At 40.0% G+C, this 20251-nt stretch overlaps 1 protein-coding gene across 9 annotated transcripts in view; it reads right to left on the reverse strand.

Moving 5' to 3' along the window:
- The window catches only part of Frmpd4 (FERM and PDZ domain containing 4), a 972353-nt gene that overhangs the window by 21252 nt on the left and 930850 nt on the right, over positions 1 to 20251 (reverse strand). For all 9 annotated transcript variants that reach the window (XM_029534155.1, XM_021187619.2, XM_029534150.1 and 6 more), the window contains 5 exons: positions 19417 to 19524; positions 15408 to 15539; positions 12954 to 13073; positions 5238 to 5374; positions 58 to 184 (listed from right to left, as the gene is read on the reverse strand). In XM_029534155.1, coding sequence (XP_029390015.1) covers positions 58 to 184; positions 5238 to 5374; positions 12954 to 13073; positions 15408 to 15539; positions 19417 to 19524 — 624 coding nt within the window. The remainder of the gene's footprint in view (positions 1 to 57; positions 185 to 5237; positions 5375 to 12953; positions 13074 to 15407; positions 15540 to 19416; positions 19525 to 20251) is intronic.

The following is a 20251-nucleotide window of genomic DNA, read 5'->3' on the forward strand; positions in this document are numbered from 1 at the left end:
TGTGTGCAAGCCTCTCTGATTAAAAATCTACATTCTCTTAAGATCTAACAGGGATACCTTTTTACCCGGAGGTACCAAGTTTTGATTTGCTTTGACAAGGTGGGAGAGTGCTTTCTTGATGTTCTTCTCTTTCATGCTCTGCAGCACAGCAGATGGAAGAAAAGTCTCTAGTCCCCATTCTTTCCTGCAACATAAAGCACATATTTCATTCCTCATTCTTAGGATGATGATGACTTATATAAAATCAAATGACACTCTGCTGTTTGTTGGAACAAATGGACAGGAAGGCAAATTTTAATTTACATGCAGGAAACATTTTTGGATCACTGATACATATGTTCAGATTTAAAAGCAAACATACATATTCCTCACTCTATAGAAAGACCACTAACAGTGGACAGTAAAGAGACATTTTGTATAACCCATTTCTGAGTCTCTTAAATACATTCTACAACAAAATATTTCCAATAGGTTTTCTTTAACCTTTTCAGCTTGTACTTACTGTCTTCATTGGCTGCACATGCTTAAGGGCTACTTGTGTCTTTATTTTAAAACACACACATATACATATGTATGTATATACATAAACACACACACACATACACACACACACACACACACACAGAGAGAGAGAGAGAGAGAGAGAGAGAGAGAGAGAGAGAGAGAGAGAGAGAGAGAGAGAGGAGCGCATGAGAGAGGAGAGCAGTTCTAGGGCTCAGAAACCTAGGACAGAATCAAACACAACTGACCAAAAAAAAAAAAAAGTCAATGAAATGCTTCCCAATGCTATACTTGTAGATTGGTGCCTATTGCCAATGGTTGCCTATGCCAATTGTCATCATAGAGGCTTCTTTCTGCAGCTGATAGGAGCAGAGACTAACACTCAAACATTAGGGGGAACTCAGGAAACTCCACAGAAGAGGGGAAGAAAGGATTATAGGAGACAGAGGGGTCATGGACACCATGAGAGTACAGCCCACAGAACCAATAAAGCAGGGCTCCTAGGGGCTCACAGAGACTGAAGTGACAGTCATAGAGTCTTCATGGGTCTGCGCTAGGTCCTCTGTAGATGTTATGTTTGTAAAGCTTTCACTCTTTGTGAGACTCCTAACAGTGGCAATGGAGGTGTCTCTGGTTCTTTTGTCCTGCACTCAGGACCCCTTCCTCTTACTGGGTTGCCTTGTCCAGCCTTGATATGAGGGGTTATACCTAGTCTTATTGCATCTTGTTATTCTGTGTTTGGTTGATATCACTTGGAAGCCTGCTCTTTTCAGAAGGGAATTGGAGGAACAGCGGATCTGGGGGAGAGAAGAGGTGGGGAGTGAGACTGGGAAGAGAAAAGAAGGAGAGTCTATGGTAGGGATGTAATGTATGAGATAAAAATAAAGGAAAGGAAGTATTCAAAATAAAGAAAAGTAAAATATACATGTAACACACATATGTTGTATATATCTACAACACACATATAAATTTATACAGATAAAATTGGCTGTCATTTGAAAAGGTACCTATACAACCTACTATGTGATGTAAATGCTATATATAATGTTCAATCAATACTTGGTAAGAGAACTGATTGCTACGAACACTATTGTAGGCTACTAGACTTTATATGTGTTTGGAGAGCAGTGCTTGTGTAGGAACTCAGAACTTCATTCATGCTGGCCAAGTGTCCTCAGCCCTATATTATTATCTTAGATGACTATTTTTATATCTTTCTGTCTTTTAAAATATGTTCTCTGAGAGTTCTCTACAACATGTTTTGATCATGGTGATACTTACTCCCCCATTTTCTCAGATTCTCCACCTCCCTACCCACCCCGTCTCCCCACCCTCCACTTAACTCATAAAGACTAATTAGTGCTGTCCAGATATTCTTGAGTGTGTGTTCTTCTACCAGCACATCTTTATGTCCCATCTTTATATTCATGTCACAAGTTTCTTGTTGGTAAGAATTATATTTTATACCAATTAATGTTTTCTTTCTTTTTTTAAAGATTTATTTATTATATGTAAGTACACTGTAGCTGTCTTCAGACACTCCAAGAGGGCGCCAGATCTTGTTACGGATGGTTGTGAGCCACCATGTGGTTGCTGGGAATTGAACTCAGGACCTTCAGAAGAGCAGTCAGTGCTCTTAACCGCTGAGCCATCTCTCCAGCCTCCCAATTAGTGTTTTCTACTATTTGATGCAAATGTTATATACAATGCTCAATCAATAGTTGGTAAAAAGAATTGATTGCTGCCAACATGGTTGCAGACTCCAAGACTACTAGTCAAACTAGTTATCTTTGAGAGGTCATGGTCTGCATAATGTTCCACTTGAGAAGAAGTGGCCAGACAGTAGGAGGTAGAAAGGTGTGCAAGTTTTCTAAAGATAGAGTCTCTCACTGGCCTAAAACTCACCGATTAAGCTAGGCTGACTGGTCAGTGAGTCCCAGGGATCCACCTGTCTCTGTTACCCCAGTGCTGGGATTATATGCATATGTCACATATGGCCAGCTTTATAAGCACAGGTTCTGGGGGTTAAATTCTAGGCTTCATGCTTACACAGCAAGCACTTCGGTGACTAGGTTGCATTTCTAGCTTCCTAAATGCATTTTAGTTGTATGAGTATGTTATCAGGTTGAATAGGTACCCTTTCAAATGGCAGCCAGGTTTATCTGTACCTATGAACTTTAGATAGTAGGAAAAGGCACATGTGAACGTGTCCAGTTAACATGAGACTTGTTTGTGGGTGGGCAGTCTCTTAGACCACAGTCACTATGTGTATGCCACAGGAAGAGAGATGGACCACTCAGGTAACTGAATCACATGGGAGGGCTTTTCATTATTTAGATGGCAATGGGTAAATTGAGAGTTGACTGAACAGTGACATTAGGGGTAGTAAATTGGAGCTCCAGTCCTTCCCAAGCCAGCCCCTAGGTTAGTTTGTGGGGCCTCATGGCACTTTATAAATGCCTATGGGAACATGCCTTTGGAAAGTGGGAGTAGATTCATCCATCCATGTTTTGAGTGTAGATCAGGAGAAATCCAAGGATTTTAGAATGGCATGGAGGTCTGATTTCAATCTGACTATAAGTTCTGACACACCAGTTCGCTGTTTTGTTAGCATCACTGCCGGGATGAATGAAGTGGTGTTTGCTTTAGGCTAGTGTATCTCTTGCTGAGAAACTGAACATTCCCTTTTAAAGGATGACCCTTAAATAGATTCATCAGCTGGAGGCAATACAAATCATCCATTTTTCTAAGAAAAGAGGCTCTTTCTTGGCCCAAGAGGGATGCTGATGGTAAAACAGCATGCTCAGCAAGAGGAGGCATTCATAGTTTATGAACAAGTTGTGATTCACAAGACAACTTCACTGTGTGACATTTTTGCCAGCCACTTCACACTTTTCTTTTTCCCCACGTCCCCTATACAGATACCAAGGTACTATGGTTGTAGCATTCCTTTTTGTTTTTAAAGATTTAATGTGTATGACGGTTTTGCCTGCATTTTCATATGTTCACCACAAGCATGCTTGGTGGTCAGAGACACCAGAAGAGGGTGCCCGCTTGCCTTGTGACTGGAGTTACAGGTGGTTGTAAATCACCATGTGCAGGCTAGGAACTAAACTTGGGTCCTATGCGAGAGCAGCAAATGCTTTGAACTATGGAGTCATCCTCCAGATTCCCCCATTTATTTACAAAGTCTTATTATATACCTAAGGCTGGTGTCAAACTTGTGATTCTCCCAAGACTCTCTCTCAATTCGAGGAGTATAGGTGTAAGCCACCAGGACCAACATCTGACAGGACTTTGGACACTGCTGTGAGGACACGTCAGAACAAGTCCCTCTATAAAAATGGCCCTCAACCTTCCCAATGCTGTAGCTTTTTAACGTGTTTCTAATGTTGTGGTGCGCCCCAACTATAAAATTATTTTGGTTGCTACTTCATAAGTATAATTTTGCTATGGTTATGAATCCTAATGTAAATATCTGTGTTTTCTGGTGGTTTTAGGCAACCTTAGTGAAAGGGTCATTGATGTCTTAAAAGGTTCATGAGTCACAGGTTGAGAACTGCTGCTCCAACCACCCTGGCAATAGAGGAGGGAGTCCAAAGAGTCCATTGTGCCCATCCTTTGTGCCACTCGGCTATTAAGATAGAGGAATCCCTAGGAAATGGAATTATTCCAGGAGTTTCATGATGGAAGGAGACAAAGGCTGAAGCCTGGTGCCATCCAGAGGAGGAACTTGCCTCCTAAGAAGAACCTTGTGCAGTAGAGGGCAGACAGGATGAGTCAGTGGTGGGCAGGACCAGACCTTGCCTAGACTGCTGAGTTACACACACCTTTGGCCCTCTATTTAAACCGAAATCTCCATTTAAATAGATATCTCATGTCAGGATCCTGAAGGCAGATTTGGAGTTCAGTAGCTCCTTTACTTATTTCTCTTCTCAGTTCTATTACATTAAATTAACCTCCTCCCCTTCTCTTCTCACATTACTTCTGTCTTTGATTGGTGTATTTTTTTTTAGGGATAGATAAGCCTAACTAGACTCCAAAAACAATTCAGTCTATCCCAGAAACTGAGGCAAAAGAGTAGTCCCACTGCTTGGGTTTTAACCATGCCCCACCACTACCCCTGTTATGTGACCAGGGAAAGTAATGTGCAACTTAATTGTTTTGTACCTCAGTTCACCCATTTAACTTTGAAGTAATTCCTGTGTGCTGAATTTTCAACCTCATTTCCCCTCATTCTGAGATGGGAGATCAGCTTGGCCTCTTGAACTCACTCTGTAACCCTAGTACTTGGGATTCTCCTTCCTCAGCCTCATGAGTAGTTGAAATTAGATGCCTGCATCACTAAACCTGTAATCTGTTTACCTTGGTTTGTTTGTTTCCTTATCCTGGTGTTTTAGGGACAAGATCTTGCTATGTGGTCCTGGCTGCTCTTGTCCTCATGGCAAGCCCTTCTGCCTCAGTATGCTCTATCACTAAAGTTGATGGGATGGCAGGAGTGAGCCATCATTCTGGGGCTTATACATTATTTAAAAAATGCTTTTCACCTTGACTGCAATTTTCTAAAGGTGAGTAAAGTGAGGAATGCATCTCTTCTATCATAAAAGACAAAATATTTGTATATTTTGCCACTAGTTTACAAACAATCTGCCATGAACAAGATGAATTCTGTGAACAGATACAAATGAGTAAAGAAACACTCACAGCATCTCATGACACCAAGTGTGAACACTTACTCAATGTATTTGAGGGAGATTTTCTGCGTCTGTTTGGTGGTGACAGTAGCAATATACATTTGTAACGCGGCCAGCCGCAAGGCAATGTCGTATTTCAGCTCTGGTCCAAATCGCTCCTGAACGACATCGTTACAACTCTGTGAAGATACCAGCAGAGGGCGCAGTTGGTCAGAGCATGAGCCGCCTTCCACTGCCTTTAGAGAACAGGTGACAACCATTCCCTCAATGTTTCAACCTTCACTTCTAAGGCACTGAGGCTAAATGTGGAAACATCTCCACCGTGCTGCTTGGAGCCGAGTCAGTATTTAATTGCACAAACACAGAGACCACACAAAACATTTAACAGTCATCGACAAGCTGTTATTTAAATATTTAGCTTTTTGTAAAAATAATTAGGAATTTAGGGTTGGAATTGCCAAACACAGGTGCTGCAACTGAACAGGGAAACACTGTTGGAGGAATGTGGGTTTTGCAGCTAGGCTGTCGCTGGACTTGAAATCCTGGCTTCTAAACTTCTTTGCTCTTTTTATATGAATCCCTAACTTGATGGAACCTCGGTTTTCCTTTCTCTAAAATGGAGTGAGTGATGATTTTTAACCACAGGGTGCTGTGAGGACTAAAATAGTTGACAATGTGAAACCCTTGAACAGTACTTGGCAGCTGTAAGCATACTCATACTTCTAAAAATGTATATAAGTTAGTCTTACTTTATGTGGTACTGGGGGGGGGGGGTCCCAGCTTTGCCATCAATAGCTACTGTGTTTGAAACATTAGCATTTATTTGATCTCTTGCCATCTATTTATATGTGAGTGGGGCTCATAGGCACCACTTCACTAGAGCTGCTTGAGGATTACATGAGATGTGCAAACACTTCATCATAGGGCATTGGTGAGTGCTGTAAAGGTATCTATTAAAACCTTCCATCCATTTCAGCGGCAGTAGCCTTCCAATTTCAAATGTGTAATCATGTGGACATTAGTCCACATCTCTTGGAATTAGTTGGTTCAACTCATAGAATTTGTGGCTAGGGCCCAAATGAAGGCCAGGTATAGTATAGTGTTATATCCTATAGTTGCAGCTACTTGTAAGGCTGGGTGTCTTGTAACTTTGCTGTGGCTTTTCTAAGTATCATGAACACGGCAACTTATAGGAGGATGGACTTGTGAGAGGTGTTAAAGTTTCAGAGGGAGAGGGCATAATCTTCATGAAAGAGAGCATGGCAGCAGGCAGGCATGGTGCTGCTAGAACAGTTGCTGAGAGCTTGCATCCTTATTCAAAAGGGGGAGGCAGAGAGCTAACAGGTAGAGAGAGAAGGGTATGGGCTTTTGAAAGCTCAAAGCTTACTTTCAGTGTCACACCACTCTAACAGGAACAAACCTTCTAATCCTCCCCAAATACTTCAACCAACAGGGGCCTAAACATTCAAATGTGTGAGCCTTTAGGAGCCACTCAAACCATCATAATGAAGGCCAGCCTGTGGGAAATCCCCAGACTGCATCGCTGTCAACCAAAGTGGCTAAGCATGTGCTATAAAATGCTAAGGTCCTGTGTGACCACAGAGTCTACACTTGAGTTCTATATTCATTTATCTTGTTAGGAGCAAAGTTTAGAGCTGAGAGCAGAAGGAAGATACAGAACATGTAAGCAGATTCTCTGTATGTGATGACTGATTTTTATACTGGAAACTGGATTCTAGGTCTAGAAAAACTTATCTCTTTCCCTGCATCCTTATTGTGTTCTTTGCCTTGTATCAAATAGACATCAAAGGGAAACCTATGCTGCATTGTTTTGTTTCCTTTTTAAGAGAAGTACATTATTAATTACCTCACATACTGATTTTATGAACTTAGATCCAGATACCATTGCATGGGTTTTGCATGTAATGTTTAAACATTGCATACTTAGTGCATCTTATGTTTTGTATTTTATATATGTATGTACAATAGATGCATACTTCTCAGCCCACTGCTTCATTGCTGAGTGCGTCCACTTCTCCCAAGTCACCCCTAATAGAGTCTTTCATGTTTGTTTTGCTGAAAAAAATCTTCAAGCTTCCTGGAACACCCAGCAGCTCATATTTAAAGTGGTTATGTTAAGAAGCAGGATCTAGCAAGTTTGGGGGCATACCCCCACCCCACCCTGTTAACAATTTAAAGCTGCTACTTTGTTCTGTTTATTTTTGTTTTAACAATCAGGCACAGTGCTTGAGGCAGTCAGTCATGGCTCCAGGGTGTTAACAGCCTAGATAGGTTGCCTTAAACATTCTTCTAAGAGACTAGAAACCCAGAATGTAGTGTGTGCTCATGTGCTTAAGATGTACACACATGTATCCCCCAAAATGTGGTCCAGAGAACGCTGACAGCAATGTAATGATTGCTTTACTGTAACATGGCATAGTTTTCAGCAAACTAAAAAGGGGACTCTTGCTTTAACTTTAGAGCTTTCTATTGGTACACATGTATATGTGTGCTCTGACTATGTAGGTCAAAGGACAACTTTGGATATTGTTGCTCAACATATATTTAGACAGGATCTCTCACTGGCCTGGAATTTTCCAAGGCTAGGTAAATTTCCAGGCTAGGCTACCAGCCTGGCAAGCTTCCATGATCTGCCTGTCTTTATTTCCCCTGTACTGTGGTTGCAATCATGTGCTGTTAGGTCTTACTTTTGGTTAATGTGGGCTCTGACGATCAAACTCATGTCTTCATGATCTTTATGGGCTGAGATATTGCCTCAACCTCAAAATCTGTTTTGTGAGAAGTCATTTTTCAAATAATTTTTTGAAGACTGCTACTGCATAAGAATTTACAACAGAAGGTATTTTTCCTTTTCTTTTCATATAGAATTTAGATATAAAAGCTCAGATTTAATGGTAGGTAATACAATTACCTTAGCCATAACATGTTAGTTTTCTTTTTTCTTTATCTAAAAATGGGTGAACTCTTGAGAACAATTGACTTGAGAGCTAACTAACTTGCAAGGTTTCCATGATAGCCTTAAGGTGATTAATTCACAAAATGGAATGTGCTATAGAAACATGAGCCATTATTGTTACTTTCTAAGAACTCTGACCAGAGCCATTTTTTTCCATTCTAGTTGTGCCTTTCTGTGGTGATTTGAATAATACTGTCCCCTACAGGCTTATATATTTGAGTATTTGGCCTTCAGTGAGTGGAAATATTTGGGAAGGATTAGGAGGTGTGGCTGTGTCCAGGCAGGTATGACACTAGGGTGTAGGCTTTGAAGTTTCAAAAGCCCATGCCATTCTCAATTTCAGCTTCTGCTCCAACAAAATGCCTGCCTGTCTCCTTGCCATCATGCTCCCCACCAGACAGCATGAACTCATTTAAGCTATAAGCAAGACCACAATTAAATGCTTAAAAAAGTTGCCTTTGCCATAGTGCTTCATCACAGGACTAGAAAAGTAACTAAAGACATATGCATTTTAGCAGAATCCTGGGTAAACCTTTTGACAAGGCAATTAGTCATTTAATTATGCCCCAGTACAGGGGACTTCCAGGGCCAGGAAGCAGGAGTGGGTGGATTGAAGAACAGGGCAGGGGGAGGGTATAGGGGACTTTTGGGATAGCATTTGAAATGTAAATGAAGAAAATATCTAATAAAAAAAGAATGACCCTAGAGAGGTAGTGTGCAATATGAATTACATGTGCATGTATGTATGTGTACTGGCTAATTTTGTGTCAACTTGACACAGCTGGAGTTATCACAGAGAGAGGAGCTTTAGTTGAGGAAATGCCTACATGAGATCCAGCTGTAAGGTATTTTCTCAATTAGTGATCAAGGGGGGAGGTCCCCTTGTGGGTGGTGCCATCTCTGGGCTGGTAGTCTTGATTCTATAAGAGAGCAGGCTGAGCAAGTCAGGGGAAGCAAGCCAGTAAAGAACATCCCTCCATGGCCTCTGCATCAGCTCCTGCTTTCTGACCTGCTTGAGTTCTAGTCCTGCATCCTTTGGTGATCAACAGCAGTATGGAAATGTAAGCCGAATAAACCCTTTCCTCCTCAACTTGCTTCTTGGTTATGGTGTTTGTGCAGGAATATAAACCCTGACTAAGACAGTATGTATGCATGTATGTATGTGTATGAAGGAGATAAATCATTATTTTATAACTATTAAATATATTACCTAAATACAGTCTCACAAGTGAATAGTAGCAATTGCTAAGTAGAGGTTCTAACAGGACCTAATATAGGCTTATAAAAAGTTCATTTGTAATTATTATATGTTTAAGAGAAAAACAATACATGTTTGCCAAGATTTTGGTGGCTCAAGAGTTATAACTTGTTTACTAATTGGTATAAACAACTTTTTTTCTGAACAGAGTGGACAGGACAAGTTTCAGCATACATATTATCATTATGAATTGCAACAGTCTAGATATTAGAGTTTACTGTTAATATATATACTAAAATTTGCAAAAGCCCTCATGGGCCATTAATGACTCAGAGATGAATCCATATTATCACTACTGAAATCAGTTTGCATCTTCATGCTTCATCTGGCCTATGGTAACTGTCTTCATTAGGAGCTTGCTAAGTTAAATTGATTTTGGTTTTGTAAAGTGCTATGCATGGATTCTGCTTCCTCTTCTGTTCTCCAAGCAATTTCATTGCATCTTTGTAGTAGTTTAAAATCAACACAGGCACACAGGAGACCTGTTGACTTCTAGTAGACAGATGTGTTATTTTAGACGCACTACACGTTCTGCGATGCAGTCATTTCCAAGTAGAGTCTGAAGCAGAAAAAAAAAATAGTTCATATCCTATTCTCTGAGGGGGATATATAAAATGATAGTGGCTTGATTTTAGTCTCCACCACCCACAGAATATGGCTATGCATCTCCCCCACTGTCTATTCCATTAGGAGGTAGATAATCCACCACCTACATGAAAGGCAAGGCAGGAAAACAGAAACATCATCAGTCTTTTTCTTTCAATCTCCAGGAAAGCTTGCCATACAGGTTGTCCCATTTTGAGGCCAGTCCCCTAGTAGAAAAGATGTCTTTCAAATGAAAGAACTCCCCATGCATTTGATTTGAGCAAACACGCCTTAAACACAACACAATCAGCTTTAGTGACTCCTTGTCTACTTTCTCTAGGACAAGCACAGTCGTGCTTTTTCCCCCTTTACAAAGGCAGTGGACTTCTGTGGTGTTTAAACAGAAGCTGAATGGTTTTAAAGCACCATCCTGTTATCAAGATGAGAGTGTAATTATAGAAAACAACCCATTCCTGCATTTCACTGTCTACAGCTTTATACTAACAGGTACCTGGAGCTATTCATTTGCAGCTAACTAGCTAATAATTGTAGCACAAGGTCTTAGGTGAGGTGACCTAGCCTCTGAGTGATGCTCAGCAGGAATATAGAGAAAATGCAGTAATGGATCAGCTGAGGACTACACTCTTTGTTTCATTCAGTCATAGTTGCCTTGGTTTCCTGACCTATTGGGGGAACACTGTTGCCAATTAAGGGGTGCATCTGACCTAAATTTACCACCAAGAAATACCAGAACATGGTGGTCTCACTGTTCAGGTTGGAAAATGCAGTATACATTTTAAATTATTTTGATAATAGGGTGTATACACTGAACAGGTTTGGACTTATCTTGGAGATGCAGGGCTATCTTCATGAACATTAATCACACTCTCCAGCTTAAGAAATGTTGTCCAAAACCCACAGAGGTAGGGAGACTAGTAGATTCTTTTTGGAGGATTCCTATGCACTAAAATGTAGTAGCATGGTCTGCTTCTTCTTTCTCTGTCGTCATTACCGATCTCTAGGGATTATTGCCACTTGATACCAACGTTCCTAATTTGCCATATGTATCTTGTTTATATCTCTCTTTCACCTTATATCTACTTTCTTTTGGTTCATATTTGTTTTTCTTTTTTGTTTATATATGTCAATGTAAAACATGTTTATAGAGACTTTGAGTGTTTCTATTAATGTGTATTACACATTAAACAAATAGGGCCTTTTTTGAGATTTTATTTTTATGCATATGGATGTTTTGCCTACATGTATGTCAGTGCATTCAGTGCCTACCAAGGGCAGAAGAAGTCATTAGTTTCTTTGGCACTGGAGTTACAGGTGGTTGTTAGATGCCAACTAGATGTTGGAATCAATTCTAAGTGCTCTGGAAGAGCATCCAATACTTTTAACTGTTAAGTTACTTGTCCAGTTCCTATAAATAGGTTATCAATGTTTATTCCAATTGCATTGGAAAATTTTACTGATAGATTCACAAAAAATATAGGAGCAGCTGCCAAATATTGAATCACATAAATATCAATAAGTTATCTATATCAAAAGATTTTTCTCTGGGGCAAATAATTCCAAATACTCATCATACTTACCCCTGAAGTTTTATTTTGGGGATATTTATATTCCAAAATAAAGGGTAAGATAGACCATCTAGAGAACACACACATACATCTTAGAATCTTAAAATTCTGAAAATTATTAGTTCCAATGTAATTATTATCACAATGTCTTAGAGAAATTTAAGTACCTAAATGAATGAATAAACATTTGGAGAAGGGACAACTCATATATATATATATATATATATAGTGTGCCAACTGATCATTGAAGAGAGATATAATGAGATTAGACATGTCATTTTAAACCAGCACGATAACAATAGATTCAAGTAAGAATCACCAATTAATACTATTAATAAAAATTAGTGGGTGACAATTTGATGAAATATAAGATGATAAAAGTCACAAATGACTTGCCACAAATTTCTTATTCATTATAAAAGAAAAGTGATTAATTTGTACAAGGACACAGCCCACATAAGAGTCAAAGTTAGCCTCACAATTAAAGGGATAGACTGGCACCATGTGGCTCCTCATATGTTATACTGAGGAGAATACAGTCACTTATATCATTCTTTACAAATTAATAACTTCATCCCAATCATAAGAACATATTAGAGAAACCCAAATGAAAATATTTCTGTGAAATAGCTGATTAGTACTTCTCAAAACTCAATGTCACAAAAGTCACAGACGGGAATAAGGAATGGCATTGATTTAAGGACACCAAAGGGACAAGATAATTAAACTACATGAAAAATTAGATTCCACAGTGAATTGTATTCCAGAAAAAAATGACATTTGGGGGCCACAGGCATCATTTTGGGGGTAGATCAAAGATGAGTTAAGAAACACGCATTGATGTCTCACTTCTTAATTTTGTTAATTGGACAGAGTTTATATAAGAAAGTTTCCATGTTATTTGACAATACATATTATAATTGAAGTAAAATTAATATATGATGTAAGTAACTAGCTTTCATGTGTTATAGAAAAGGAATATGTTTATGTATAAATTTCTGTTATAGAAAAGGAATATGTTTATATATAAATTTCTGTGGTGAAAAAGACAATGAGTATGTACCTGCCTTAAATATCAGGTACATGGGAGAAAATACTAACAATGGGTAAATATGGGTGGAGTATGTAGAACACCATTCTTACAACCTATATGGGAGTAATAAATTCTTTCAAAATCAAATGTGAAAAGGAAAGGAGCATAACCTACTTATTTTATGATTCATTGAGCTTAGAGGAGCATGGAATGACAAAAAAAAAAACCAACCAAACAAACAAACAAACAGACAAAAACACTGAGGAAGCCAGTCATATACCTCCACATGCATCCAGAATAATCCAAAAAGTTTACCTACCTGAACATAGAGATACTCGAAAGCAACTGGATCTCTTCTTAACAGGTCAATGGGATCCTTGGGAACAAAACTGATTCGGAAAAGACACCTCATCTTATGGGAGCTGGGCCTCTGTGTCACCTGGAAGAACAAACACATCATTTAAGAATCCATCAGCCTTTCTACCCAATGATGGCCGATTAGGCCATCTTCTGCTACATATGCAGCTAGAGGGCCTGGGCCAAGTAGTGGGAGTGGGTGGGTAGGGGAGCAGGGGCGGCGGGGTATAGGGAACTTTTGGGATAGCATTTGAAATGTAAATAAAGAAAAAAAAAAAAGAATCCATCAGTGCTGGCTAAGAAAGGGCTGAAAGCCACAGAATCAAAATGCCCTTTCTTTCCACATCAACAAAATCTTCCCATTTGCCCTTGTGTGAGACTGGGGTTCCTAGAAGCAGACTCGGAAGTTAGAGTTTGTACATACAGGGACTTGTTCTAGGAAGGCTGAAAGGGGAGAAAGGAAGGAGAAAGCAGCACGGGAGAGGAGAGATGACAAGAGTTCATACATAGAGTGACATGACATAAATTCTTATCCTATTCTGAGACGGCAATGGCTGTACTATACAGGATGATTCAAAAGTAGGTAACTGCTTTCTTTCAGGCTATTTGATTCATTTTCTTAAGTTTTGGATATGTACAATCAGGAAAATGTTGACTCTTTGTTCACATAAATCACCATAATGGTTCCCCCCAGGCCCATATAGTCAGCAGAAGTTGGAGCAGAACTATAACGAGAAAAAGAAAGTAGTGGAACTTTTCATTAGACTCAGGAACAGGTAGGCTGCCCACCTCTCTTAGTCATTTACTGCCACAGGTAAAGGTTATTTACTACAAGTCCCAGTGACCACTTGATGGGACCAGGAGTTTGTAGCGTCTTTAGGCATAGCCCATCACCAACTGCTTGCTCAATATACCCAGGCGAAGTGGCACTGACAAGTGTTCTAAGTTGTTACGCAGAGCTCTCTTGTAGGATGGGGCTCCAGGGCACATGGTGGGAACTGGCTTCATGAGCCATTTTTACTGACTCCATAATTTGCCTCACACCCATCTTCTACCCCTCTTTCAGCATTTCTCATAACATCTCATGGAATTTCCTCACATTCACATCTTTAGCTGAAGTTCTGCTTCTAGGAGAACTTAGACACACACTGAGCTTTCACTTAAGGGGCTCTGAATATAAGTGATGGTTTCCCAAAGACATTGCATAAAATAAGCCATCCATTTCTAAGAGTATTTTGCCATGTGGTATTTTTGCAAATGACTTTAAATATCCTTAGGTAGATTTAAACTTGATGAACATCATAGGTAAAGCTCAGATTCAGACATAGAAGTCAAAATGCATGACAACTTTTCTAATTCACTGCATCCCATTGGATTCTGTCAAAGGGATAAGGCGATTCAAGGGAACTAATGTGTGGAGTACTAGTTCTTGATTTTCTTTGTTTAAAAAAACATTTTTATTTTTTCCATTATGCATGTACATGTGAGCCCAGGTGCCTGAAGAGGCCAAAGGTGTTAGATGTCCTGGAGCTGGGGTTCTAGGTAGTTGTGAACCACCTGATGTGGAGTCTGGGAATTGAAGTTGAGTCCTCTAGAAAAGCAGACCATGTTCTTAACTGTTGCTTCATCCCTCCAGCCCCCAGACACTTACTTTTTACTATGACAGTTGCTTCCTGTCCCTCTATTCTCTTGGTGGTAACTTGCTGCTTCAGTTGCAGATGTCCCCCCATGTCCCCTCATGCCCTCCTTTTAGAGCTATCTCTCAATGAACTTCCCTAAGCAAGTAGATTTTGTGGATACTTAAAGACTCAACCAAAAAGCTCAGCATTTTTGAAGTTAAGGCAAGTGAAGGTGGTATGTTGGATGCAGCAGCAAACAGTTGGCTTGTCTCCCCAGAGAACAGATGGGGTGGAATCTTGGGAGCCAGGAATTGGGACACATAGGTACATCACATTCATCATGGGCAGGACTAAGGCAGTGATTACAGGCTTCCAAAAATAGCCTTGAGTATGTATCCAGAACCAAAGACAACAAAGATGACTTTGACTTATTCTACATACTCTCAGAAACAACTGTGGTTCTAATGATTTTGAAGAGACTAGAGATCAAAACAAGCAAGGAAGTCACTGAACTAACAGAAAATGTCACTCTGCAGAGCTATATCCCAGTATCTCCCTGGCCTTTGAATGACAAATCTGGGAGATCAACTGAAAATCTATGACAGACTGGCAAAAGGGGGACCATCTCCTTGAGGTAACAAATGGATTCATTATAAAGGCAATGCTTCCTTCAGAGAGAACCTCGGGTATGGAGCAGCTAGAGGGAGAGAGCTGGAGGAAGGGCACCCTGAGACACCACAGACTCTGGTTCCAGCAGCAGAAGCAGCAGCAGCATTCTTGGGGGATATATCACAGACCTGAGTGAGTGTCTCCTGTTCATGAAGCAAGAGCAGCTTGGTGCCGGCCCCTTCAATTCTCTGCTCCAGCATGAGGGAGAAGTGCTCAATGCCTTTGATAGACAACTTCTCTTGCAGGGTTAAGATGACATCCTTACAGAACAAACAGTGACATGAAGAGATCAAAATCAACACTGTCCACTTTATTTTTTAGAGCGTACCATGATCTATTTAGGTTTTACATTCTGTAATGGAAGAGGAACTCCCTGATCGTATAAGATTCTCTGTTTTTCCCTCTTAAATGTATGTAGGTGATTTGCCTTCATATGTGCTATGCAACATTTGTATGCTTGGTGCCCAAAGAGGCTAGAAGGGGGCATCAGATCCCCTGGAACCGGAATTACAAGCAGTCGTGAACCACCATGTAGGTGCTGAGAATCAAAGCCAAGTCCTCTAGAAGAGCAACCGCTGTCCTTAACCAGTCCCCATGTAATGTTATAAATTAGAAAGTTTTTTAAATGAATAAAGGGTTAATTTTAGTCTCTTCTTCTCTAAATGAGGAAACAAACTAGCTTTGGAGGTGCTCTACCCCAGGGACCATTAAAGTATGGCCTGAATACCAAGTCTAGTCTACCACTCATTTTTGTACATATAATTTTATTGAGACAGAGTTAATTCATCTCTTGTCCATGGTTGATTTAATGTCCATACACTGCAGGAACAGAGTTGTGCAGTGGCCCATGTGGCCTGAAATATTTACCATTTTACTCCTGCCCCCAAGAAGTATGCTGGGCCCTGCTTATTCTGCAAGAGAGCATGGTAACTGTGACGCTCCTAGGAAAGTCTAGTTTCTAATCCTAGCTCTCATGCTTATAAACTTCATAGCACTGGGTAGCTATTCAACCGGTAAGTATCTCAGTTTCCCTACCTGTAAACTGGAAGTGATAATTACGCCTGCCTTGGAATGGATATAGGAATCAAATGTGTTCATACGTACAAAGCATTTATTATAATGCCATTTACTCAGAGAGCGCCACCATAACAGTACATGTTCATTTCACATCCCTGGGGAAGGTGAAATGAGCAAGCTCTGTCTGTAATCTTTTATAGGATTAAACATTTATAGTCAGAATGTGTTGACTACACAAATAGAGCCTGTACTGCTACGCACAGTGAATCTCCTCAGTCTTTCATTTTTTTTCCCATAGATTTGAAACTAGCAAATGACCTTTCTTCAAGATAATTTTTGCCATGTGCCTGAAGTTCTGTAGAGCATAGTTTCTCAATGGGAGGAAATGGTGTCCTATGGCAACATTTGGACATTTTTGGAGATAGCCTTTGGTTGGCACAGCAGGGTTGGGGATGTCATTAGTGGTTAGAGAGTAGGGATACTGTTAAGCGCCTTAACAATGCACTGGGCAGTCACAACAAAGAACCATGTATTCCAACACCTCAATAGCTTCAAAGGTGGAAAACCCTCCTCATATAGGAAGTGGGTTTTTCATGGACTGTTCTGTTATTTGAGTCTACTTGATTGCCCTTTTGGCCCCATTAAAACAAAATCCACGATAGCAACCAGATCCATCCCCAAAGAATAATTGTTCAAAAAAATTCCGTGATTGTGCTAAATGTGATCTAAAAGAATCCCCACTTTATAATTTTTTTTTTTTGCACAACATCCAGGAAAGAGAAATGCAACCCAGGCTTTCTGTGGCTATTTGAACTATATGTGACATTTTTGTAAATCAGTAGCAGGGCCAGTAGGATATGACTGTAATAGCTGTTCCCTATCATAACTCTGCAATGAGAACGCTGGCAACTTGCATTCAGCAGGTGTCACCTTCCTTTCATTGCAGCACTCTTTCTGTTATGTCCAACAACCAGTGTCTGCTGTGCTAATAAGGCTGTTAGGCACACGATAAGAGAACTTGAATTTGATGTGAACTCTCTGCACAGCTCCTAGTTTTCTCCTTGCCAACTGTACTCTGCTAGGAAATCAAACTCAGTCTAATGTGAGTTCCTATAATAGAGGCCCAGAGGAATGAATGATAGACCTTTTCTTCAGTTTTGATTGATTTCTGGTAAGATATGTTCTCAAGTCTTAACACATGTCTTTAAGTGAGGTAGGAGGTCTAATAGCAAGGAGCTAAGCAACTGGGAACACAGAATAAGTCCATCCGGGCAGAGAGATTTGCAGCAATGTACTTGTGTACATGGGTTCCAAGGTCTGCAAAACAATGGTCCAGATGGTCATCCCCATTTTCTCACAGAATCTGTGTGCAGCAATGGATTAGCCTTACCTAAAGAAAGATGTGACTCTGCCATCTCTCTCTTAGGAAAGAACCTTAAGTTTTCAGTAGCCTGCCTGGCAGAAGTCATTATACTTGAGCTAAAGCCCTGGACCATAGCACAGACCTTATGTTAATAGTAGCACAGAAGTACACTTGGGCCTTGCAATATCAACTTGATGACTACAGGGGTAAGGCATCAAGACTAGCCATGCAATTGGTCAGCTATAGGCACTAAGACAAAGGGGGCATTTCTTAGTAATACACTGTGTGTACTGCTACATCATTTCCAGGAGAATAGAACACTGCCCGTAGGTGTTCGTGGGGAGGGGACACTGAAAGGTATGTGTATGACTTCTCCTAGATCATGGCTATGGGCTGACTTTCCTTATTGAATCTAGCATTTCACCCTCTGCTGAAAGGAACTAGAGTATGAGAGGACACATGGTTGAGTTCTGGATGTTCCTCAAGAAGGTCATCTACTTCCAGGGTGGTCTTAAGGATCTCTCAATGCCTCATTTCTGTGTCTGTTTGCCAGATGCAACAAAAGAATCCAATAATTCTTACAGACATCAGGTGGCCTCCAAAGTCTAAATTGACTACTCTCTTGTTCTTTCCAGAAAGAATTTGTGGAGCCCCTGCCCCCTGCCAGGTAGCTGATCAATTGTTAGATAAATTATTCTCTCATCATACATTTGTATTGAATAGGAAAAAAAAAGGAAAACAATTTTCTCAGCCATCACCATTTCAAAGTAGCAGTCTTATATGAAGGGAACTAGTATTTCATCTGGGGCAATTAAGGATGACTTAGTGCTCCTACACCCATCTACTAATATTGTGCCTTCTACTGCCAACTGAATCACCATGTATTTAAGGCAATTTAAACGCAGCTGCTTGCTGCTATTATGACAGTAAGATGCACAGCAAGTGGGCTTTATAGAACCATTTGCACAGGTGAGGTCTACTCTGAGTCCTTTCAAACACGGAGAATTAATGGTTGACTATTGATAGACATTTTAAACACAGACTTGATATTCTCTTGCTAGATTATGGTACAGATCATCAGTAGGTACATTTTTACCTCCATAAAATCTTTCTGACTGTGCCATTTGAAGAAAGCCTATTTTAGGCTGATGAGACATTAGGGAGCAATCAATTTCTGAACATACTTTTGTACAATGAAAAAAAAAAGAGGAGAATATGCACTTTTCTTTTCCAAGAAAGAAGCATGGGGGGTGCATATGCTTTGCTACCAAACCTATTATGTAAAACTCACCCGTGGATCAGAAATCCTGGGATTGCATGGGAGCACTTACTTTCACCCCATCCTGAGAAGCACACTTCAGTTCTGACTTGTTATGTAGCAATCTTGAACAATTGGTTACAGCAACCAAAAGTAAATGTTATCTTTACATGACTCTACCCCTTGTTTTTGCTGGACACCAAAGTGGCAGATATTCAATTAACAGTTAACATCCTAATCTTCTTGGTGGCTGACATTGCTGGGATATCCTGTTGGCTTTGGGCAGGGTGCCAAACTTTCTTGGTGACAGTCATGGTATTTTTATTAATGTGCAGTTGCAGTAAAATGGCTAGCCCTGGTGTTTCCTCATAGACAGCATGTCATATTGTTTGTAGCACTCATAGGGACAAAAAGAACAGAGCCCTCTTAGTTTATGCATTCTGTCTTGGTTTGATTTTACCTAATGAGTACAGGCCCAGAAATTCGAGTGTCATCTTACCTTGATGGAGGTGCTGCAGTCAAAGCGAAAGGATTTGGTCTGTCCGTTTTCCAAATAGACTTTCAAAACATTTGGCATAAAAAGAAGTGAATTGTCTTTAACAGTTTCCTGTTTAACAACAGAAAAGTGAAGGTCAGTCAAATTAGAGTTCCATTCCTGGTCGTAGCCACATGTATCTATTATTCATTCTTATCACAATAGAATAAATAATAAACAAAAGTTCAAAGGCCAACCTGGTATCCCTTTGGTGGTATCTGAACCAAGGTATTCATACCAATATTGTTTTCTAGCTACAAATAATGCACAAGACATTTTGCTCATCAGAAAAGTCAGATGCACTTTTTTTTAAAGCAAGATTCCCCAATGGAAAACATTATTACAGACATAATTCCTTTGTAGACAAGCATCTGTGTTTGGATCCACGAGCTCTGACTTTCTCAGATCAGGACTAAATGAACAAAATGAGGACCATCAATGATGTTGTGTGACAGGAGACTGCTGGTCCCTGGTGGTGGTCATGCAAATGAATCACAAGCATGAAAAAGCTCAAGGGTAAAGTTATTTTTTTGAAACTCTTTGTAACCCATTTAGGAGTGTTTCTCAACTCAAAAAGAAAACATAAAGCTGGATGTGGTAGTACACACCTTTAATCCCAGCACTCGGGAGGCAAAGGCAGGTGGATTTCTGAGTTCAAGGCCAGCCTGGTGTACAAAGTGAGTTCCAAAACCAAAAAACCAAAACCAAAAGAACCAAAAAAAAAAAAAAAAAAAAAGAAAAAAAAAAAAAAAAGAAAAACATAAGTTGGAGTGATTTAACTTCTACAGTTTGATGCTTC

The sequence above is a fragment of the Mus pahari genome, chromosome X (assembly GCF_900095145.1).
Source record: "Mus pahari chromosome X, PAHARI_EIJ_v1.1, whole genome shotgun sequence".
In the NCBI taxonomy this organism is placed as follows: Eukaryota; Metazoa; Chordata; class Mammalia; order Rodentia; family Muridae; genus Mus; species Mus pahari.